Raw genomic sequence first — 22,653 nt, 5'->3', positions numbered from 1 at the left:
TTATTGGATCTTGTTCCGATCTTCCTTCCACCATTCACCCCAACATCCTTTAACACCACGACCCGTAACACAAAATGGCTGCACCGGAGCATGTTTTTCCAGCTTCTAAGCTCGGAGAATACACAGTTCTTAAGGATATCGCAGAAGGCACTTTTGGCGTCGTCAGAAGCAAGTTGTTTTATAAATCATCCTGTCTCAGTATTGACTGTTCAACTTTTGTCCTTCAGTGGCCGTTCATACAGTGACAAACCACGTTGTTGCCATGAAATATATTTCAAAAGCTGCGATATCCCGAGAAAAGACTAAAAATCGTGTAAAGAAGGAGTACGACTACATGAGATTGTTAAAGCATCCTCATATAATCAAGCTGCCAGTTCTCTCGTTTTTTGATCATTCTCCCGTCTCATATCCGTCTACAGCTATGAAGTCATTAATACTCCAACTGATGTCGTTTTTGTTCTCGAATACGCTGGAGGCGAATTATTCAACTATATCGTGCAAAACGGGCGGATGGAAGAGAAGCGTGCCCGCCGCTTTTTTCAACAAATAATCTCCGGAATCGAATATTCTCACCGGCTCAAGATTGTTCATCGAGATCTAAAGCCCGAGAACGTGCTTTTGGATGATGGCTTGAACGTGAAGATTGCTGATTTTGGTCTATCAAACGAAATCAGCGACGGTGATTTCCTTTCGACTAGCTGTGGAAGCCCTAACTATGCTGCTCCCGAAGTCATCCGTGGGGCCGTCTATGCTGGCCCAGAAATTGATGTCTGGAGCTCAGGAGTGATTCTCTATGTGATGCTTTGCGGACGGTTACCGTTTGAAGATGAAGATGTTCAGGTTTTGTTTCAAAAGATCAGCCGTGCGTGATCGTCTCTCTCAAATAACTCAAGTTGTCTCATATCCCGACAGAGGGAACGTACTCTATACCGCACCATGTATCGCCTGAAGCCCGAAGCCTCATCGCCGCCATGCTAGCGGTTGACCCCGTGAAGCGCATCACCATCCCGGAAATCATAGATCACCCATTTTTCCAAAAGGATCTTCCTCGGTACCTCAAGCCGTTACCTCCAAAACCTTTCCCCCTTTTAGGAACGCTGTCGTCGTTAGTCAGCCCGCCCATCCACCCCGTGGACTTTGAGATTATTCCAGAGTTCGGGCGAGTTGAAGAGGATGTTGTAGATGACCTAGTCGAAAGGATTGCAGGTGTAACAAAGGAGGATATCAAGGCATGCTTACGAAGGGATGATGGGATCAATGGAAACGTCGTCAAGGTTGCTTACATGCTGTTAAGGGACCAGCGTCGACAGGGCAAAGATAGTACGCTCCTTTTTGCCTGTCCTGATGAACAAGGCTCATTGCGTCTTACAGTGTCTTATTATGCTGAATTAGAGCGCGACGCTGAGCTTGCTGCGCTGGATGTGCGTTCTATCGTCTATCATCTGATCCTCGTTAATTTACGATACAGCCTCGTAACGCCATCTCACCTGGTGCACTATCGCCAAGTGGACGTGACGTGGATGAAAATCCGTTTGAAACCAACTTTGCCGAGGCAGAAGACCTGGACGAGTATGAGCTAGAGCTTGGAGGTTACGATTCTAATCCCGATGTGAGCACCTTTGCGGTGCTTAACTCTTCGCTCCCCGATCGTCCGGTCGAGCAACAGCATCACCTTTCTTCATACGTTTCAGCAAAACGTTCGGCTGGATCAAGCGGAGGTCGTCGTCACCGCCAAGGTGATCAACATCGCACAAAATGGCATTTCGGGATACGGAGTCGAAGTCCTCCCATGGAAATTGTATTGGAAATATACAAAACGCTCAAGGTGCTAGGAATGGAGTGGTTGGAGAAGAAAACACTAGGTGGATTAGGAGGGGTGAAAACAAAGATAGTGAAAGGGGAAGATGGGTCGGTCAAAATTGACAGAGTAAAAAGGTTGGATGGATTAGGAGAAGTGGACCTTCGTCTCGCGAGCAGTATTTATTTTATAGAGACACGAACCCGGGTACAAGATGTCGTCGTATGTGCCAACGCTCAATCTCCGTTCGTTTCTCTGACGTACTTGCAGGTTTTGATGAACCTCCAGCTGTACATGGTGGACGCCGTCAATTACCTCGTTGACTTTCACCATAAGAAATCTTATAAAGCTTCTTTTGCGCAAGGGGCGGGTCAATTCGATATGGCTGTCCAACCTGCCCCTATAATTGACTCGGCTGAGAAGGATGCGGCCAAGGAGATGGAAGTTGTTTCGCCGTACGTGTTCATGGATGTTGCGTGTAGATTAATTTTGGAGTTGGCTGGCGGAGGCGAGTAGAGCTGTATTAATCCTAATCTTGTTTTTTCTATCCAATTGTTATCCAGGACTGTTGTACCACCTCCGAAGTCGGAAAGTAACTGTACCTATATTATGTCCATGTATATCTCTAACTATATTTGTATACTTTCACGTCATTCATGAAATGTTGCTTTGCGTCGATATCCAAGAAGGGGACCATGCATATCCTGCAATTAAATATTGGGAGTACCTATATACTACACATGCTGGAAGGAGATGTAAAGTACAAATTGAAAAGATAAGAGAATACATAATTGACCGAACGCAAAAGAATGAGAGTATGATGCTAAGGAAAGGCGTTAATGGGAACTTGCACCTTCGTGCTTCAAGAAGTTCTGGTACCAATTTTGAAACGAAATGTCGTCTTCCCCTCCATCACTGAACCACGTTGAGTTCTGACTACGACTATCAGAATCAAGATCCATGACCGCCTCGTCCTCATGTTCATGAGGCAGCTCAAGAATCAAGCTCAATCTTTCTTTCTCCCGACGCGTCAGGCTTTCCGCATCAAGAAAAAGACCGGTGGGTTCCAATTCTACCAAATCAAGTTTTGGAACGGGTTTGCGTTTGATTTTGTGAGCTCTGCGAGAAGATTGAATGAGGAGGGAATCTCGCGCATTGGACAATCTAGTACGTGTATGGGAAGAAAATGCGGTCGAGGACTGAGAAGATGAATCATCCTCAACAGGCAATGGTGGGAGAGGTCTCCAATGGATTGTCACCGTAGGACCAGAAGGTTGATCCCTAGAGTACGCAGACTCTATCACATTTGTCTCTCCTTCGTTAGGGAATACCAAGTGGATTGGAATATTCTCTCCAAGCTTCTTTCGAATTCTGTCCATTTTCGCTAGGCGTAAGCTATTGTTTGAAGGGATGTGAAACGAAGGAACAGCCAGAGAAGAATCTCGCTTGGTTTCGGGGCGAGTTGGTCGTATGGTGTGACGTAGATTTTCTGCGGTATCTACCCCATCATCGGATGAGGTAGGCGAAACGATATATTCCGCTGTTGTAGCGTCGAAGGAGGGGGAAGTCATGGCGAGACGAAGAAGTGGTTTGGCATCGCTGTTGAGTAAGATATCTTCGGTGCAAGTTGAGGAATCCGATAACGAAGATCGCAAGGAGCGTGAAGCAGGGGAAGAAGTTCGAGACTGCTGGCGTGACGAGGATCGGCTGCTCCATCTAGACCGAGTGCTCAAGCTCGAGCTGGATGATATGGAATCCACAGAACCTCGACGTTTCGGACGATAGAAGTCGTTGTCGTCTAACCACTCTGCGGATTCTGGAGGTGATGTTTAGTGAATGGGAGTGAAATCAACTCGGATAAGGGCTTACCGGCGGGGGTATAATATGGATAAATATCAATAAGTTGAGGTGTAATACCAAGGACGCGTCCCAACTTTTTGGTTGAGCGCAGGAGTTGTGTACGCTGCTGCGATGTGAGCGCGTTTGTCGTAGGTGGGGGTGATGGGAAGACAATCTTCGCAATGGCAGCCATGAATGGGGTTTGTTAAGTACAATGCAGCGGATTAGCTTGCGCGCCAAGTACGAGGATACAAGACGAGGGGCCTCCGCAGTGCGAACGAACTTCATATATACCCAGGAAACAAAAGAAAAGAAGTTGACCGTTATAGGCCGTGATCAGCTGTGACCTGTCAATTTGTACATTGGGGCCTCGTTCCTTTATTGTTCTCTACCGTAGACAGTAAATAGTGACTCTTCAAGAGAACAAAAAGGAATTCATTACTTTTTTCCCATGCCCAAGTCATTATCCAGGTGTAAATTGGGTGTAGGATTGAGGTATAAAGTCTAAACACCGCCTAGAAGCGTTAGCAGTTGGGCTTCGGCTTCCAGTCAATCCAAGCCGAAAAGGGATTTGAAAATTCAACAATTTCCTCACTATATATCATCATCGGTTTGGACCAATTGTTTTGTTCGAGCTTGATTCAGCAGTGCTGCTATAGAGCATAAATTAACAGAGAACATACATTTTCAAACAGATATGTGGATGGGAAAGGAAATGAGTTGTATGTATTACAGAAACGATAGTAGCAAAGACAATTAAAGACAAAAGAAGAACCTCAACCTGTCCTTAAGCCTAAAAACATGTTCGGGCAATTACATTAATGCGCTATGTACTACGTTCATAGTTGATTAACTATATGAAGAAACCTAATAATACATACATGAAGTGTTCGAACCTCTGAGATTTTTAGTTAGTAAATAGGGTACGGTATATACGAACATATGAAGGAGCAGCCTTTCGATCTGCGCGGTATTGGCGCATTTCCTCAACCGTAAGCCAACTTTTCCTACCAGTGTCCAAATCGATCTCATGTGCACGCCATGGCATGGTGCGTTTCCACAAGTAGCCCCCTATCCAGAAGGCAAGGATAATAGGAGCGGCGAGGTATGCTTCGAAGAAGCTTTGTGCACGTTCATTACCATTTGATACTCCTCCGACGGGCCAGATAGCCTACACGAGAAGATTAGCAAGGCTTCCGTGTTTCATAGACGCAGCGACTTGATCAGGACTCACGACGTAAAATTGGGCAATGAGCACGATGACTACGAGAATAACTCCGAGCCATGAGCCCCATACACCGCCCATGGCCTTGAACGGAAGTTCCTCTGTCGAATGACCTTGGACTTTCCAAGCACGACGGAAACGGATGCTAGTTAGCTGTCAGCCAAGAAAATCCTTTGGCCATAGTGAAAAACGCACTGGCATAAACAGATAGCACCCCACGTGAATAAGACGGAAAGCCCGGAGATAGCTTGCAACCAGAGGACTGCATAATTACGAACCAATAAGAGGGACCGTCAAGTACATACTCAGGAAGAACAACTCACAGACGGTATCACCCACGGCAACGACATTTACATACCCAATCGGAGCGAAGAGCAGCACAGCGATAACGGAGAACAGAGGCCGGGAAGACTTGTCAACGTAGGTGAAAATACGGGGAGCATATCCAGTTTCTGCTAGGGCTGTGAGGGTTCGGGATCCGGCGTACACACAGGAAAGACCAATTGAAAGTACGGAAACACAGATTGTGGCATTGACGAGATCTGGAAAAGAAAACACCGTCAGTGGGGCTGACAGAAAGGTTGGACAGTAGCTCGTACGGTTCAGTCCGGGAATCTTAGCATTGTCAAGGGTAATGACAAAAGGGGAGGCGGCTAGTGACGATGAAATTTATGAGGACGAGCTCAGATTTTGTCACAATCGAAGGGGCTCACCAGCTGAGGTTCCACCAAGCAGTCGCTCGTCGGTCCATGGAATGAGCAACCCAATGATGGTCAGCGATGTGACGTATATCACAGTCTAGCAAACACTTCAGAATGGCAGCTATAAATCACACGGCAACAAGAACGTACAATACGCCAGAAAGTTCCCTTCACAGCTCCAGGCATCGTTGCACGAGGATTGGGAGTTTCGCTAGCGGCAAGACCAACTAGTTCCGTTCCGGCTGAAATTTGGATGGTATTGAGGGAAATAGATTCACTGATGAAGATGTCGCTTACAGAAGGAGAAAGCAGCAGTGACAAAGACTGCGCAAACACCTTGAAATCCATTGGCGAAAGCGCCAGGATTCTGCCACAGAGAACCACCGATGTAATGGTCATATTCTCCACCTGTTGGTCCACCTCCACAAATACTGAAGGCAAAGGTCATATATTGTACCGGATTCATTCAGGATATTCAGACCTACCAAATACTGGACAAATTATCATCAAAAAAAGAATGGCAGAGAAAAAGTGGACTTACATTCCGATGAAAACAAACATGACCACAATTAACAACTTTAGACATGATGACCAAAATTCTTCCTCCGCATAGCCAAGCGTTCCGAACAGACATAGAATCACTGCGCGGAAAATTTGGTTACTCCGGGCAGGGGTCGGAGAAGCTAGCGCTTGTGCTCACTGATTACAACCCAAAAGACAGTAATCCACACAGCTATCGGAACTTTTTCCGTCCAATACTGAACAGTTGTTCCGGCCACGGTGATTTCTAAGGGTAAAACGACGGCCCATTGCAGGAAATAGTTCCAACCCATAGCAAAAGCGAAACCGGGGTCCAGGAACCTGTTAGCGAGCATGTAAAAGCCTCCGGAAAGGGGGTAGAGAATGGACATTTCGCCAATAGCCTGAGGAGGAGGAAACAAGAGATTCAGGATAGGACGGATGAGATGGGGGTGATGAGTTCCGATACCTACCTGCGTAACGTTAACCAACATAACACCCATAATGATCCATCCAATCAAGATTGCAGCTGGTCCTCCGATTTTCAATGCGGAACCGGATCCGACGAAAAGTCCTGTTCCGATACTTCCACCTGAAGAGAAGAGCACGCGTTTGAGAGAAAATTTCTATGATCGAGGGATAATAACACACCGACGGCGATCATAGTAAGATGCCGCTTTTTCATCTTGGCCTGAAGCATTGGAGTTTCGCTCTTGATTTTTTCTATTTCTGCCTCTGAGAGGTCTCCAGCCACCAGCCGGTCACTGAGAACAATGATCAAAATGAAGTAAGGCCAACATAGAGTATATCACATACCCAGTAACTCCTGGTGCTCGTTTAAAACTCTCGAAATTGACTCCAAGACGTGTCCATATTGATTCTTTAGAGGGATCGTAAAAATGATTGCCATTGTTGCCAATCTCGGAACGTGAACTTGAGGCATCGTTGAACTTTTCTTTCCCGGGGTCCATGGTGGAGGGGAATAGAAGAAGGGAAGCGAGGAAGAGCAATTCTTCCCGGTTTCTGACGACCGTTTGCTTTTATAGCTAACAGCATGGTGGGCATATGCTTGAAATCTGATCAGGAGTGGTCTGTATGCTATGCATATGCATCAATTTTCGAATGCCATGGAGCAAAGTGGAGCCCGATAACATTAGTTTCCGAAAGAGGTGGAATACAACGGGTAGAATACAAAGTAGCGCCGACCCGTTTCGCCGATACTATTACCAGGGTTTTCTTGGTCGTGAGCTTGGGTAACAGACATTAGAAAGAGAAAACAAAACAGTAGAAATTCGACAATACCTAACTTACTAAGACAGAAAGGATGAGTATGCCAACTTCAGATACGAAAAGAGTCGCACCTCCCCGCGCCTTAGTACTAGATATATATATAGTCTTACTTACTTGCGGTTAATGAAGAGTTCCAAAAAAACAGATACTGGAAGAGTCCTAGTAGTATACTGGGAAAGTGTTAATAGAACTGATGGACACTGGGAGAGTCGAACTCCCGACCTCACGCAGAAGAACCTGAATCAACATTCAGTTATGCGAAGCGTGCGCGCTACCAACTGTGCCAAGTGCCCAGTAACTGTGATCTGTGGGACACCGTGAGAACAAGGATACAAACATCTGCAAAACCTGTATGTTCGCCAGAGCAAGGGTACTGGCTGGAGAGCGCTCTCCAGCATCGAAAGCACCGAAAGCAAGATTTTCAACTTGCTTCCGGTGCTTTGGCTGCTGGGAAGCGCTCTCAGCTGCTCTCGGATGGTTAGCCGAAAATACATGTTTTGCAGATGAAGGTAATCTGTCTCTTGAAGTATCGGATATTTAGGGAGGACATTGAAATTACCTATTGAATACAAGTCTGAGGCCAATGTCTATATTTTTATTCATTCCGAAGCCACTGTTCAAAGGAGGTAAGATGTTCAAAGGACGTAGGAATCACTGTACATGGTGAAATGGACAACGGAAAACGCAAAGCAAGATGGCGGCAATCAATCTTCGGCATGTCGCCGGCCGGACCGGGATTCCCAACTTAATTGCCCAATGAATTGATTCAATCTTGCCTCGATTGAGATTCAGTACTGCAGTTAAGTGACTCTCAGCGCATTAACGACGTCACTTCAGCGAAAATTAGCAAAAATCCCGTTCTTTTACCCTAGTTCGGCTCTTGCAGCATGGGTACTGGCTATAAATTCTTTTCAAGTTCCTCATTCCTTCTATCGACATGTTATTCGATTCCGTGAAAAATATCGATGGCATCCAATCATCAGGCGAGTTCAAAAATGAGGATTCTTTGTCGCGCGTGGACCCGGTCTCTGGTGGCACGCAAGAGTCCAAGGAGGGTGTTTCCGCTGTATACGAAGCTAAAAGCCAACTGAGTATGTCCTACCTACGCTCTTTTTCGACTTGACTCTTGATCCTCGTTGCAGTCAATGAATATCTCCAAACTGAGCAAGTAGTTCAAGTGGTAATTTTTGACCGAGTGACAGGATTGAGCCCAGTTGATTTGCATAGGATCGGTTTTGGTCGCTACCAATGGCAACTTTTCGTACTCACCGGTTTGGGCTGGGCAGCAGATGGTCAGTGTATCGATGAATTTGGAGCAGTCGCCAGTTTTCCCACCGTCTCTTTTTTCAGATATCTGGCTACAAGGAGTCGCGATTATCCTTCCTCAAATTGAAAACGAGCTCAGACCAGTTCGCGTTGAGTACGCAACAATGGCGCTGTATGCAGGTCTCATATTAGGTGCAAGCACTTGGGGTGTGCTGGCAGACTTGATCGGGCGAAGGCTTTCGTTCAACATCACTTTATTCATTGCTGGCGTATTCGGTATTGCTGCAGGTGGGGCGAATAATTTCACTACCCTTGCGGCGTTAATCGCCTGTCTGGGATTTGGAGTCGGCGGAAAGTAAATTTTTGTATTCCAATCCCTTTTTCACAGTTAGCTTATGCGAGATTTATGCGGGACTTCTAGCTTGCCTGTCGATGGTACCCCGTTGGCATGCTTATTATAAAGTGCTCCTGCTGACATGAATCTTTTAGGTGCTATTTTCCTCGAAAATATACCTCAATCCCACCAAGTACGCGATATTTGCTCATTTTCCTTCCAGAGAACTGATTCTTTCTTACGAAAAGTGGCTTCTTACTCTGTTGTCGGTTTGGTGGGCTTTAGGACAGCTTTTAGCTTCCTTGATCGCCTGGCCGCTGATAGGGAATTTTTCGTGTGCATCCGCCACGGATTGTACTAGAGCCGATAATATGGGATGGCGTTATAACTTGTGAGCTGTCAATTTATAACTCATTGCAGTAACATTAGTTCAATCTGATCTTCCCGACTTCAGCTACACCTTGTGAGCAATAGTTTTCGTTCGTTGTCGTTCCATTTCACTGAAATTCGTCGTCGTAGAGGCGCTATCACTTTCCTGATGTGGTTCTTGCGTTACTTCGTTTTCAATTTACAAGAGTCTCCTAAATATCTTCTGGCAAAGGGACGCGACGAAGATGCACTGAAGGTATCTACTGGGCCTGCCTTCCATCCTTTTCTTACATATAAATGAAATTCTATAGGTCTTGGAACATATCGCCCGCGTCAACGGCAAAGTACTCAGTCTCACACTTGATCAACTTCAAACCGTGTCGGGCGAGAAAAGGGCAACCGGGGTACCGATGTCCAACTTGCAAATTATCAAGCAGTCTTTCTCCTCCTTCACGCTGTACGTTTGCCTCTATCCAAGACTTTTTAAGAAGTTCATGGATGAGTATCAAGTTCTCATGTCAAGCCTTTATTTTCTACTCGTCGATTGGCTATCAATACTTCCATTACTATTGCTCTTTGGGGGTGCGTCTATCCTTTCCCTGCCATTTCCTTTCATATCATGCATCACCTACTTACTTCAAAGCACAGACTCATTGGTCTTGCATACCCTCTCTTCAACGGATTCATCACACTGTACCTGACCACCCACATCTCTGATGCCTCTTCGAGTGTTTCCACAACCTACCGCAACTATGTTATCATCTCAATTCTCGGCATACCAGGCTCGGTTATCGCTTGTCTTGTGGTTGATTGGTATCGGAAGGACCATTCAGAAAAATCGATGAGGGATAACCGTTCAGGGAGGAGGTTCATGATAGGCGGTCGGAAACTTACAATGGCGGTATCGACCGCACTTACGGGGATTTTCCTGTTCTTGTTCACTACGAGCACGAAGGAAGCCGACGTTTTGGCGTACTCGTGTGTGACTTCGTTAACACAGTACGTTGAACCCTTATTGTTCATATTCATCGCTTCTCCAAAGTAATCGAACATTGCTTGTGGCTTAGGAATGCTGTACGTCTTAGGATCTTCTGAAATATACGTGTCGTTATTTGTCTTTCTGATACATACCTCTATTCAGATGTACGGTGTACTATACGCCTACACGCCCGAAGTCTTCCCCGCGCCCCATCGAGGAACGGGTGATGCTCTTTGCTCTGCTTTTAACCGGATGACAGGTATATTGGCCCCTGCAATCAAAATCGTAACGACACCGGTTTCCGGTGGTGCTTCACAGACTACTGCTAACGGGTAAGTACAAGGTGCTTGACTGTTGTACTAGTTAGAATTTGATGTCGTACTCACCATATCTGAACCTCCTAGACCTATCTTTGTCGCCGCCTCGCTGTTCCTTGTTTCAGCGATTCTGATGTTGTTGCTTCCTATCGAGGTGAGTCAGACTGAATTGTAACCTTTTCACTTGCTGATGTTCGAACACCTGAAGACTGCCGGTAAAGCCGCGCTTTGAAGCCATGCAGACTTCAAGAATTGGGACTAATTTCTTGTCTTTCCTTGTGCTGTCTATTTGTTGGGGCTTGCATCTCGATTGGACTCGACATACATAGTCAATATCAGAGCATTACATTAAAAAATGTTCGATAGATTGTGTTTTTCCTTGGTCTCTGCTGTTACCTCTGATCAGCTTCCGATGGGGGTTGGTGCTTTAAGTTCGAAGGTATAGTGCAGGAAGGTGTCCTTGGGATTTCGGTACTGTAGCGACTCATCGATCGGGGGTCTTATCCATCCAGGATACTGAGCAGCCATTGCAGCTGGAAGACATCCACAATATTCCCAATCGACGACACCAGATATTTCACCAGATACAGTTTCGAGGATCAAATTATTGCACCGTGTATTTTGATGTGGAGGAACGAATCGAGACAGAGTTGGGTCTTTGACCACTTCAACAATGAGCGACTGAAGCCCTTCGCGTAATCTTGCTAAACGTAAACTCAACAACGAATGACTTGCTGAATTGAATTTGTGATATATGGAGGAACGCAAAAGCCGACTGTCGATGAGACCATCGAAAAAGGACTGTAAATCGGTAGATTCAGAAACCTCAAAACAATGTTCTGGGGAGAAACTGATATGCTAGCCAAGAAGTAGAGTTGGGCCATCCAAGTCTTGAGGGGTACCAAAACATTGGAGAGCTGGTATCCGGAACATACAGACAGTAAATTGAGCATAGGACAGTACCGAACGTTCCTACATATGACAGGAAATGATTACAATGAACAGATAGAGGAGAGTTGGAGTTGGGAGCAGGTAGACTGACCCTAGTTAAAGCATCTAGACGAGGGTAAGCGTGCATAGCATCGAGCCCTGGCACAAAAGTTGTCACCGTCAGTTCGCCTATATCATCGACGGCCAGGACACGGGGAACAAGTAATTAGGTGCAACGAGCTCGAACCAACGCAACACAGAGATTTCGGAAGTGCATCTCCCTTTGAACCAGTGCGATTTTGATTTCGATCTCAAGTCATCGGATTGATAACTGATGGGACAACTTGCGTAGAAACAGAGTTCTATGTCCGTTGAGGTGCAGTTCTAGAACATACATAAGTGTTTAATGCAATTCAGTACACACAGGATGCGACCCCATCAAAATCGAGGAGAAAACATACTACAAAGGTGATAGTACTCAATACAGGCAAATATTTGATGAAGAAAGTACACGTACAGCATCATCTGTGTCAAATGGTGTGCGCGCCCTTGCTCATGCCATTATCTGTTGAGATACAACTGAGTTCATTCCGTCTTTGGCAAAAAGCATAATGCACTCTCCACCAGGGCTATACGCGGCATGGTAGAATTTGTAGCATTCTTCAAGTTGTCTGTTGCGACGACGCCGGACCATTCCTCGTAGACTAGAGGCTCAAGATCTGTATGAACAAGCGTCTCTTCCAGGAAAAGGGGTACACTGTCCTGCATAGACGGTGTGAATGGCGCAGGAGGCATGGATGTAGACGACCTAATTCGTGTTCATGGTGAAAAAAGTAGGAAGAAACCACAACTGGCCAAGATAGGCGTTGTTGTTTACATATTCGACCCACTAATTTCGGTCACAATCGCCGCCCAAGGCACGTCCCCGTTGAGCGGAGCCGTTCAGCTGACTCATAAGCATAGGCGCCAATGAGCGCCTCATTATACACCCTCGTATCTGTCAATCATGATGCAGAGTTCCTGTTTCCAAAGGCCTAACACCAATGAATTGATCACTCCCTTCCGCCGAGCGCCAACTAAGGTTCAAGAGCATTCCAAAGCTTGGAAAAACGTATTTTTTAAAGTTTAATCCTCTCATAAGCCGCTTTGCCGAAACGATTTGGGGTTCTGATTATTCGTTCAAACGTCTGGTCTATCCGAATCCCCGAATGCCATTGTGTGGGTTCGTGGTTCTGCTGAATTACCAACACGTTTTTCCTTTTTGTTACGGTTCTTCTCCGCTTTCATTCTTACAACCATGTCTCGGCCTAGACGTAGACTTTGTAGATTCCTCGACACCCGGGAAGGTTGTAGACGAGGTGCAGACTGCACCTTCTCTCACGACCGCAGTAATGTTACTCCTCAGGATAGTTTGGGCAATACTCCCTCAAGGGCCCCCTCGTCCCCTCTACCTAGCTCACCGTCCAATGCTGGTAGAAACTCTGCCCCCCCTCGCAATGTCTGCAACTTCTATTGGACCACCGGTCAATGTAATCGGGGTTTTGATTGTGTTTTCAGGCATGTGCAACAGAAGCACAACAACGGTAGTGAAACCCCAGACACGACTGGAATTCCTCCTGAGGTTCGCGATGAGCTCGACTTCTCGACTGTGGAGGGCTTGGCAGATATTAACAATATCATCCCGGATCCTCAATACCGATGTAGCCCATCCCAAGCCCATAATGATATCAAAGGGTTCATCGCTGACCGTTACCAATTTCCGTCCCAAGATGCACCTTCTACAATGATCAAGTTTGCTAGAATCCTGGGAAGCGTTGATCGGAGAAATGGACTTTGGGTACGTCTTTTGTTTAGAATCACATTGAGACCTCTACACTCAGGAATTACGACCCAGAATTCGGATCACGCCCAGGTATTCACATCTCTATAGCCTTCTTCACTACCTCTAACATGACTGACCCACCTCATCCTAGGCTTTCTTACAGATGGTTATAGAAGGGAAAGCCCTCAACCGCATCACCGATATTCTCCAGTTCGAGAATATTTCTTCGCAATCCGGGATGGGTTTCTCTACCCTCTCCTTTCAACGTGGGTATTTCCCTATCCTTCAAGTACGTATTTGCAATCACCATATCTAAGAATAATCTCAATGAAACTGCGCCGCAGTTTCTCGTATCGGATCTCATTCTGAAGAGTACCCTCAACCACAATCTTAAGTGCATCCTTTTCTAAATCTCTGCGATGTTGTTTGAATATTTATATCTCCTGGTAGTGCCTTATACACTGCTCTCGATGAAAGCTTCGAATTCCTTTGTAATGTTCTTCACAAATGTATGAATGAGATGATTGGAAGGAGGTCTTGGAAGGATTCTACCCCTGGATTGCCAGATGACCGACAGTCCCAGCTCACAGGTATCGTGGTATTTAGCACTCTGAGCACACTTCTACAACAGTGCGTTACTTCATTCCAATGGTGTACACCGATCTCTTCGACTGAAATTTTACTCTCAGGTTCTTTTCCCGCTTCAAAAACGCAATTCACAACCACCCTCGCATCGTCGATCTCATTCGTGAACTTCGATCATGGTTCGACACATGGAACAAAGCTATCTCTCAACGACCTCCATCTTTTGATGATAATCTTGATGAGGACCTCCGGCAGCTTACTGTAGACCAGATACGTGATTCTATCGGTCGTCTCCAAGAGATTATCAAGCGTGAACAAGCTGCGGCACAGACGAGAAAAAAACCTGCAAAATCGCCAATCGTAGTTAGCGAGGCCGACCGGAATCAAGCGTTGCTGACTCGTTTAAAGCAGAGCTATGATCCTCCAGGTCATCTCCGCAAAGACGGGCCTCGTCATGACAACGATGGTGTAGAGATATCCACCATTCAGATCATCCCTACTCATGCAGAAATGTTATGTCCCGTACCGCCCTACGTTCCGGTAACCGTACCGGATGCTCCGCATCATTGTCGGAAGGATTCAATGGAACGCCTCTTAGATGTACAGTTCCGTTTGCTACGAGAAGAACTTGTGTACGCATCCCTAGCTATCTGCCTTATCTTCAGAATTTTCATCTGATATCGGGTTTACAGTGCCCCCGTACGGGAATCCCTCTCGATTATCCAAGACGACCTCGACACTATCGCCTCGCGCCGGGGTAGTGCGAAAATGCTTACTCAACTGGAAGAAGTTGTTGCTCGAAACGGCGGGATGTATCGCACCAAAGGACACAATTCTGTCATGTTTCAAGTTTATACCAATGTCGAACTCTCGCCCCTGAAGGCCGAGCGCAAAGGCTTCACCGTAGGTTTGGTGCTTGATGCTCCTCCCGGAGGCGCCCGGGCGGCTGGGGCAAAGGACAGACAAGATTATTGGAAGCATGCGGGTTCGAAACGACTTGCATCTGGAACTCTCGTTGCGCTACTTCTTGTCATCAACAATCGGCTGGACATCTACCTGGGAACTGTAGCTTCTTCTAACACCGAGCTTGTGGACTCTTCCAAATATCACGAGTCGCGGGTAGAAATTCGAGTTAGTTTTGTGGAGCCGCAAGTTGAACTCATGGCATTGAGACGTGACAAGGCGACCGTCAATGCATCTCAATTCGCAATTTTAATTGACAACAGTATCATGTTTGAATCCGTTCGTCCGTTTTTGGATACGCTGCAGTCCGTAGAGCCAACTTCAATACCGTTCAAAAGTTACCTCTCCCAATCTGGGAATTTGGACAAAATGCAGCTTCATCCTCCGAAATTTGCAACGTCACCAAGGTTTATGTTTCATTTGGACTGCCTAGCTCGTCCCGGAGAGTATATTCATCCAATGAAGCCTACAGATGAAGCATCTATCCGTCGTGCTCGTTTTGAGCTGAAACTTTCAAGCATCTTAGACGCCAGTCAGGCGGATGCAATGGTAGACGCTCTAACTCGAGAAGTGGCTTTGATTCAAGGGTAGGTACGGTGGTACTGTCTATGAGTCAATCTGACTGAATCTATGTTCCAGTCCACCTGGTACTGGAAAGGTAAACTCTGTGTTTGCCTAGGCTCTTGCATTGTGCCTAACGGTTGTCTTCCAGAGTTTTACAGGAAAAGAAATACTGCGTGTACTGTTCAAGAATAAGATCAGCCCCGTGGTTCTGATTGCGTTCACGAACCATGCACTTGACCATATGCTTCTTTCACTTCTCGATGCTGACATCACCTCAAACTTCGTTAGATTGGGGTCTCGGTCGTCTAATGAACGTATTGCGGAATACACTCTCGACAAGCTCGAGAAGACTTTTTCCGAGAAACAAGCACTAGATCGGACGGTAGGCAGGGAGTATGCATCCCTGAAAAAATTAGAGGAACAGATGAAGACAATCCTCGACAGAATACAAATTCCTGAGGTCACATTCGATGGAATTACTGAGCATCTTCGTAAATCATATCCTTCGCAGTCTGAATGGATTCACGGACCTCCATTTTGGATTGCACAACTCTTTGAAAGTCTGCACACCCCCACTCATGAAAGTGGACAGTGGACTCAGGTATCTCACAAGAAACGGCGCTCGGAGGACAAACAGATTGCAGAAACCATATATGGATTTTGGAAGTTGGGTCAAGATCTAGAGTTCATTCGACCTCCAAATTTGGGTCCCATTCATATGAGTACTACGCAACCCAAAGTTAGTGGAAGGCAGAATAAGAAGAAGAAGAAAGAGGTTCAAACTGTTGTGCACACTGTGAGTACAGATGATGCCTTGGCTATCGCCGAAGAATACAGGTCTCGTATGAGCACATTTTTTGGAAAGCTTGGTTTCGGTGATCAGGTACCAAGTGTGCCTGAGAGTTGTCGCTTGATTTCGGAACTCGTTGGCATAGACAATGTCTGGACAATGTCTTTTGAAGAAAGGCTGATGCTGGCGTCATTCTGGGAAGATGAGATGAGACGAAATGCGTATGAGACATGCTTGGATGAGTATAAGGATGCTAGACAGGATTATGAGGAAGCATGTCAACGGTTTAATGATGTGAAAGATGAGGTAGGCAAACATGCTTGATGTTAGTCTTCAAGCTCATACAATTTTTTGAATAGAATCGCCGACGATTGCTTACGTCGGTTGACTTGATTGGTTGCACTACAAATGGTGCGGCTAAGCTCACCTCCCTCCTTACGGTGAGTACTTTTTAGTATTGAACTATTCCAAACGTTTGATAAAATTGTGCAGACAGTTGCTCCAAAAGTGCTTGTTGTCGAAGAAGCAGGTCAAGTTCTCGAAGCTCATATTCTGGCATCACTTGTTCCATCTGGTCAACCTTGTCCTCTTTTATATTTCTCCTGAAGGATGCTCATGTTTTTCTGATATAGTCCAACATTTGATATGCATCGGGGACCCTCAACAACTTCGACCAAATATTACAAACTATGGTGTGTACATGAGATTGAATTAATCAAATCGGCTCAACCATCGTTCCTACAGATCTGTCTATGGATAGTGAACGTGGAAAGACCTTGTTCAAGTTTGATCGCTCTCTTATGGAGCGATTATCTGACACTGGGTTGCCGATGTCCCAGATCAATGTGCAGAGACGTATGAGGCCAACTATTTCCGCACATATTAGGCGAGTTTTTAACATTTCACTGCCTGAGCTTTCCTCATATATGAATCCAGAACAATTTTATATCCGAATCTCGAGGACCATCTTCAAGTGACTCGATATGCACCAGTACAAGGTATGCAGAAGGATGTCTTTTTCCTCAGCCACATGAACAAAGAAAACGGTGGTGGAGAAGAAGCATCGGTTTCAAAATCGAACTCTTTCGAGGTCAGTTTCTAACTTCTCCAAAAACGAACGTATCTGATCCGATTCCTCACACGACGCAATAGGTCACCATGATTGTAGAGCTTGTTATGTACTTCCTGAAACAAGAATGCTACAATGCTCCTGGTGACATCGCAGTTCTGTGTGCTTATCTTGGACAGCTTCAAAAGGTGAAGGCAGCCTTGAAGAACCTGAAAGTAACAGTGGCCCTCGACGAGCGGGATGAAGAGCAGCTAGTGCGACAAGGGATGGAGGATGAAAATACTATTGAGCAAGTCTCTGTTACTAGTCACGTTCGTATTCCCTTTTACAATGTCCGGACCTTAAGTCTCTATGAATCAACTCATTAACATCCTTTTCAGATTCGATTGGGAACAGTAGACATATTTCAAGGAGAGGAAGCAAAGATTGTTATTGTGTCTCTCGTTCGAAACTCTGGTTCATTCGAAGGAGTGGGCGCTCCGATAGGATTTTTGAAGGTAGATCAATTTTCACCTTTACGTATCAACCGAACTGACTTTCTCTCCAAAAACTGGACCCATGTAGTCTGTTAATCGCATCAATGTCGCCCTGTCTCGTGCACAACACGGCTTGTATGTGATGGGAAATGCTTCTAATTTGCGCCAGAATGAGACTTGGCGTACGATTATTGATGGAATGGAGCAAGCAGGGCAAATCGGCTTTGGTTTTCCAATTGTGTGCCCTCGACATCCTGAACAGCAAAATATTATCACCACACCCGAGCAGCTCCGTCGTCATTCGCCTGAAGGTACATAAACTCCATGTTCTTTCTGTGAAGCTAGATATAATATTCAACTCAAAGGGGGATGTCTTCTTAACTGCGGCTATCGAATGGACTGTGGGCATGTCTGTCCTTCGGTGGTGAGTTTCTTAAGACAAAAAATTCGTGCCACAGTCTTGCTTCAATCACTTTTTCCTCAGTGTCATTTGGATCGGGACAATCATCGTAGTACAAAATGTATGATGCCTTGCCTCCGGACACCGTGTCCACGATCCCATCCCTGCAACAAGTTTTGTTCAGATTCTTGCGGCGAATGTACGTTTCCAATGGATAACGTGGAGCTTCCATGTGGACATCGTGTTGCTTCAATCACTTGGTACGTCCTTTACACATTCATCTTGTCGTGCGGTGGTAAACGGACCATGAACAGCTTCGAATACGATAATTTGAAGTCTGTGTATTGCAGTGAGCGAGTAGAGAAGAAGCTTGTGAAGTGCGAACACTCTGCTGTCATGGACTGCTCGATGCCGCCCGAATCCTTCCGCTGCACCAAAGTGTGTGGTGGGATAACACCCTGCTGCGGAAACACATGCAAGTCATCCTGCTCAGACTGTCAAGAAAAATCCAAGCCGAACTCGGAGGAGGTTGGCCTGATACAACGCTCGTCTCATAAAGAACACAGTTGTAAACGCGAATTGTATTGCCAGCATTTGTGTGACCAGACCTGCTCTCAGGACCACGAGTGCACTACATTCTGCAATCAGCAATGCAGACAGAGATGTGGCCATCATAAATGCATGAGGCCGTGTGGAGAGGCATGTGCGCCGTGTGCAGAGCCTTGCGAGTGGATCTGTCCACATTCTTCCTGCCCAGTGACTTGCGGAGCCGTACGTCAATCTATCCTTGAGAAGTTCGAGCTTCATCTAATTATGAACAACATCTAGATCTGTGCTCGACTTCCTTGCGACTTGCCATGTCAGAATACCCTGGATTGCGGACATCGTTGTAACTCCGGTGCGTTCCATTTCCTAGACTTAGTATGATAGCATTTACTAAATCTATCACAAAAAATCAGTATGCGGCGAAGAATGCTCGAAGCAAAAATGCGTGAAGTGCATTCCCGAAGGTGAAAGACAAGATATTGTCGATTTCTTGATGCAGCGAACGCTGGCGGAGATCGACCTGGATTCAGACGACTTTAGCGAGCGATTGATCACCTTAGATTGTGGCCATATCTTTACCGCAGAGACCCTCGACGGCCACTGTCATATGAAGGACTTCTATGAAGTCGACCAGCTTGATCAGTACCTGTCTATGAAAGCTCCACCGACTAAATATCAGCAGCCACCGACGTGTCCTACATGTAGGAGCCCGATAACTTCTCGTAGATATGGTCGAGTCACCAAGCGGGCGAACTTGGATATCCTGGAGCAGAATGTGGCTAGCAATTTAGCTAAAGCACTTAACGATGTCAGTCCGACGATCCAGATCTTCCGCTCCCGGATGGATGGTCTAGAAACTTCTATGAAAGACATGAAGTACGAGCCAGCTGAGAATGTGTTACCGGATGTTGAAACAATCGAAGCTAGACGAGGAGCGACTTTGCATAGTGGCAGCAAGGAAAACGAGATATTACCAGCGGCTTTACTCACGAAGATTGCGATGACCAAGGACCATGGGATACCAGCAGGAGAAGCCAAAGCCTGGTTCGATTCCATCGAAACTTTTCACGGAGTTTACATGACAGTCGCCCGCGTGGTGAATACACGATCGGCTCATGTACGTGCCTACGAAGCCGCACTCGTCACGCTCTATCACCTTGAACTGTCCGAACTCGCTTCAGACCCAAGTATAGACACTAACAGCACAAATCCCCAGAGCCTGGCTTTCCAGAACGTCAACAAAAAGATCGGACAACCTCCGCACAAGGCTGATCGGCGATACCAAATCGAAGCCCTCCTCCTTTCCGTCGAGCTCAGATTCATGTTAGGAAGCCTAGCACGAACTCGAGTGGATAACCTCCCCTTGACATCGAACGATGAGGAACAACGCAAGCTCCGCCGTCTCTGGGCCTCTTTCACAGATTTCCTATATCAATCCTGCGAGGAAGACTGCCGAAAAGCAATCTCCATCGCAGAAAACTCCTCATCCCCCCGACTAGCCGCTCGTTCCACAGCGCTGTTGATGTGTTCGGAATTCGAACGGGTCCGGTTTGCAATTATGCAAAAACGAGCTGAGAAGGCGATTGGAGTACCCGCAGAGAACTCGGGGGAATGGAAGGATATGCTGCGGCAGGAGATACAGACACATACTGTTACTATGCGTGTGTTCCTCGAGAAAGCTGAGATCGCGTACATGCGCAGTCGACCCGCGAAGACCTTCCAGGAGCTTCGGGAAGAGCGGGCTTGGTTTAACGAGCATTGTCGGATTCGAATGAATCGCTGCTTGGATGAATTTAAGGAGCTAGAGAAGCATATTATCCAAGATAGTGTGTACCAGGCCGTGTCGATGCAGGAGAGGGAAGAGATCGTCAAGTCTTTCGGATTCACACACCGCGGTCATTTTTATAACTGCCCGAACGGACATCCCTTTGTGATCACTGAGGTAAGTGCCGTACGACTCTTCTACTTTGCTGAAACTGACATCAGTGTATATAAAAGTGTGGTGGTGCGATGGAAGCCAGTGTATGGTGTGTATACTCACTCTAGATTATTCGTGAAACCTGCCATAGTATTCATTTGGTAAATTCTGACTAATGACTCCTGCTTTGTACTAGCCCGGAATGCGGAGAACGGATAGGAGGAGAAAGCCACCAGATCGACGCTTCGAATACCCGTGCTAGGGAGTTTGAGGAGATTGCGGGAAATCAAGGCGTTGGGAGGAGTCCATGGGCATGGGCCCGCGATGCGTGACCGGCTACAAATTCTGAATCCAATGATATCGTATGTAGATATGTACTTATAGTATGTTAAAGATGTAACACAGTTAGGGAAAGGGTATAGTTCAAGTACATCGGTGGTTAGCGGTAGACCCGAACAAATGATCCGTCACCCATCTATCCATGGCTTCGCCATCCAGGTCACCATTGGATAAAGCTATCCAGGTATACGCGTCGCGTAATCTAGTGCCAAGCACAAGACAATTCCAAAACTCCTGGTCTAGTCCCTTGACGCACTGCGAAATTGGTTTTATTTTTATTGTGTTAGAAGAACCAACCATTCACGTTGATTGACGAGAGCAAAAAAAAAGAACTCACCTCTTCATACAAATCACAGAGTCGTTCCCTCTCCGCTTTGAGTTCGAATGTATAGTGCAAGAACGTATCCTTGGGATTTCTGTATTGCAGCGACTCGTCGATCGGGGGTCGTATCCATTCAGGATACTGAGCAGCCATTGCAGCTGGAAGGCATCCACAGTATTCCCAATCGACAGCACCGGATATTTCACCAGATACAGGTTCGAGGATCAAGTTATTGCTCCGAGTATCTTGATGCGTGAGAACAAAGCGAGACAGAATCGGGTCTTTTATCACTTCAGCGATGAGTGGCTGAATCCCTTCGCGTAATCTCGTTAAACGGAAACTTAACAGTGAATGACTGGATGGATCAGATTTGTGATGATATATAGAGGAACGCAAAAGCCGACTGTCGATGAGGCCATCGAAAAAGGACTGTAAATCGGTGGATTCAGAAACGTCAACGCAATGTTCGGGGGAGAATCCGATATGTGGGCCGAGAAGTAGACTTTGTCCGTCCAAGTCGTGAGGAGTACCAAATCGTTGGGGAACTGGTATCCGGAACATGCGTACAGCGAACTGAGCATAAGATGTCACCGAACGTTCCTACACACGACGTAAGTGAGTGTACCAACGGAGGAAGCAGATGGGACTGACCTTTGCTAAAGCGTCTAGGCGAGGGTAGGCGTGCATAGCGTCGAGCCCCGGCACAACACTCGTTACACTCAATTCCTTGGTCTCACTGACGGCTAGAACGCGAGGAACAGGCAAATCAGGAGCAACGAGCTCGAGCCAACGCAGCACAGAGATTTCAGAGACACATCTCCCTTTGAACCAGCGCGCAATCAAGTCATTAGATGTCGATGATTGATGGGACAATTTGCGCACAAAGACAACGCAGTCGCTTAGATGCAATTCCAGGACCTGCGATACGACAATTAAGATCGGAAAACGGGGAAAAAAATGAGACTTTAGACCAACAGCGTTATTTATATCGAATGGTTTGCGAGCTCTTGCAATTATCGGTTGGGATTTCGATCCGTCAAGAAGACAGCATGCGTTTTCAATTAAAGACGTGCATGGCATATCTTTGTTTGTAGTGGTAGACCATTCCTCGTAAACCTGAGGCTCAAGATCCGTATGGACAGTTACCTCGTCCAAGACAAGAGACACGATATCCAACGCAGAAGACATCAGCACGGACATATTTCATGGTGAAAAAAAGAGGGATTGTAACTCGGCCAATTTGGCGTTGTTTGGCAAATTGTGGGTCACAATCCTGGTCCATGCCTATCCAC

General features: G+C 46.3%; 7 protein-coding genes and 1 non-coding gene across 8 annotated transcripts; 3 read left to right on the top strand and 5 right to left on the bottom strand.

Annotated features, from left to right (window-relative positions):
- Window positions 1–12: 12 nt before the first annotated feature.
- Window positions 13–2,498, top strand: C8R40DRAFT_1136338 (snf 1). The gene is made up of 7 exons (XM_046229380.1): window positions 13–168; window positions 228–369; window positions 420–862; window positions 913–1,320; window positions 1,372–1,421; window positions 1,469–2,020; window positions 2,069–2,498. Exons 1-7 carry the CDS (start codon window positions 75–77, stop codon window positions 2,312–2,314), a joined length of 1,935 nt encoding a protein of 644 aa, XP_046079152.1. The 5' UTR covers window positions 13–74; the 3' UTR covers window positions 2,315–2,498.
- Window positions 2,499–2,634: 136 nt separating this feature from the next.
- C8R40DRAFT_1178270 (uncharacterized protein) lies at window positions 2,635–3,830 on the bottom strand (the record flags this gene model as incomplete). The annotated part of the gene is made up of 2 exons (XM_046232844.1): window positions 2,635–3,614; window positions 3,668–3,830. 2 exons carry the CDS (start codon window positions 3,828–3,830, stop codon window positions 2,635–2,637), a joined length of 1,143 nt encoding a protein of 380 aa, XP_046079151.1.
- A 714-nt stretch (window positions 3,831–4,544) lies between these two features.
- Window positions 4,545–7,053, bottom strand: C8R40DRAFT_1178269 (APC amino acid permease; the record flags this gene model as incomplete). The annotated part of the gene is made up of 14 exons (XM_046232843.1): window positions 4,545–4,808; window positions 4,872–5,007; window positions 5,058–5,124; window positions 5,186–5,404; window positions 5,462–5,515; window positions 5,576–5,660; window positions 5,714–5,805; window positions 5,861–5,994; window positions 6,049–6,054; window positions 6,105–6,204; window positions 6,264–6,486; window positions 6,556–6,674; window positions 6,734–6,846; window positions 6,899–7,053. The coding sequence occupies 14 exons, from the start codon at window positions 7,051–7,053 to the stop codon at window positions 4,545–4,547; spliced, it is 1,767 nt and encodes a 588-aa protein (XP_046079150.1).
- Window positions 7,054–7,566: 513 nt separating this feature from the next.
- On the bottom strand, window positions 7,567–7,665 carry C8R40DRAFT_t306. Its single transcript has one exon. It is a non-coding gene; the product is annotated as a tRNA-Ala (tRNA).
- Window positions 7,666–8,042: 377 nt separating this feature from the next.
- On the top strand, window positions 8,043–11,234 carry C8R40DRAFT_1136326 (MFS general substrate transporter). The gene is made up of 16 exons (XM_046229379.1): window positions 8,043–8,463; window positions 8,515–8,536; window positions 8,600–8,664; window positions 8,723–8,993; window positions 9,060–9,073; window positions 9,128–9,165; window positions 9,221–9,363; window positions 9,427–9,435; window positions 9,492–9,597; window positions 9,653–9,798; window positions 9,852–9,923; window positions 9,990–10,340; window positions 10,409–10,415; window positions 10,483–10,652; window positions 10,725–10,791; window positions 10,846–11,234. The coding sequence occupies exons 1-16, from the start codon at window positions 8,310–8,312 to the stop codon at window positions 10,867–10,869; spliced, it is 1,659 nt and encodes a 552-aa protein (XP_046079149.1). The 5' UTR covers window positions 8,043–8,309; the 3' UTR covers window positions 10,870–11,234.
- On the bottom strand, window positions 10,769–12,514 carry C8R40DRAFT_1241840 (uncharacterized protein). The gene is made up of 2 exons (XM_046233556.1): window positions 12,192–12,514; window positions 10,769–11,438 (listed from the first exon to the last, which is right to left on the bottom strand). The coding sequence occupies exons 1-2, from the start codon at window positions 12,360–12,362 to the stop codon at window positions 11,040–11,042; spliced, it is 570 nt and encodes a 189-aa protein (XP_046079148.1). The 5' UTR covers window positions 12,363–12,514; the 3' UTR covers window positions 10,769–11,039.
- Window positions 12,515–12,565: 51 nt separating this feature from the next.
- C8R40DRAFT_858530 (uncharacterized protein) lies at window positions 12,566–21,202 on the top strand. Its single transcript, XM_046236471.1, has 24 exons — window positions 12,566–13,404; window positions 13,462–13,479; window positions 13,541–13,678; window positions 13,734–13,783; window positions 13,840–14,019; window positions 14,079–14,606; window positions 14,667–15,524; window positions 15,577–15,595; window positions 15,650–16,597; window positions 16,651–16,731; window positions 16,784–16,865; window positions 16,924–16,983; window positions 17,036–17,177; window positions 17,228–17,381; window positions 17,444–17,671; window positions 17,741–17,857; window positions 17,925–18,147; window positions 18,202–18,260; window positions 18,321–18,496; window positions 18,551–19,007; window positions 19,065–19,134; window positions 19,196–20,724; window positions 20,781–20,809; window positions 20,897–21,202. Exons 1-24 carry the CDS (start codon window positions 12,865–12,867, stop codon window positions 21,030–21,032), a joined length of 6,822 nt encoding a protein of 2,273 aa, XP_046079147.1. The 5' UTR covers window positions 12,566–12,864; the 3' UTR covers window positions 21,033–21,202.
- C8R40DRAFT_858542 (uncharacterized protein) lies at window positions 20,976–22,644 on the bottom strand. The gene is made up of 4 exons (XM_046236472.1): window positions 22,337–22,644; window positions 22,013–22,279; window positions 21,377–21,961; window positions 20,976–21,294 (listed from the first exon to the last, which is right to left on the bottom strand). Exons 1-4 carry the CDS (start codon window positions 22,559–22,561, stop codon window positions 21,124–21,126), a joined length of 1,248 nt encoding a protein of 415 aa, XP_046079146.1. The 5' UTR covers window positions 22,562–22,644; the 3' UTR covers window positions 20,976–21,123.
- Between the last annotated feature and the right edge of the window lie 9 nt (window positions 22,645–22,653).

This window comes from Lentinula edodes (assembly GCF_021015755.1).
Source record: "Lentinula edodes strain Le(Bin) 0899 ss11 chromosome Unknown C8R40scaffold_78, whole genome shotgun sequence".
Lineage (NCBI taxonomy): Eukaryota > Fungi > Basidiomycota > Agaricomycetes > Agaricales > Omphalotaceae > Lentinula > Lentinula edodes.
Note: the sequence above shows the minus strand (reverse complement) of the source record. Positions and strands in the feature narration are given on the sequence as shown.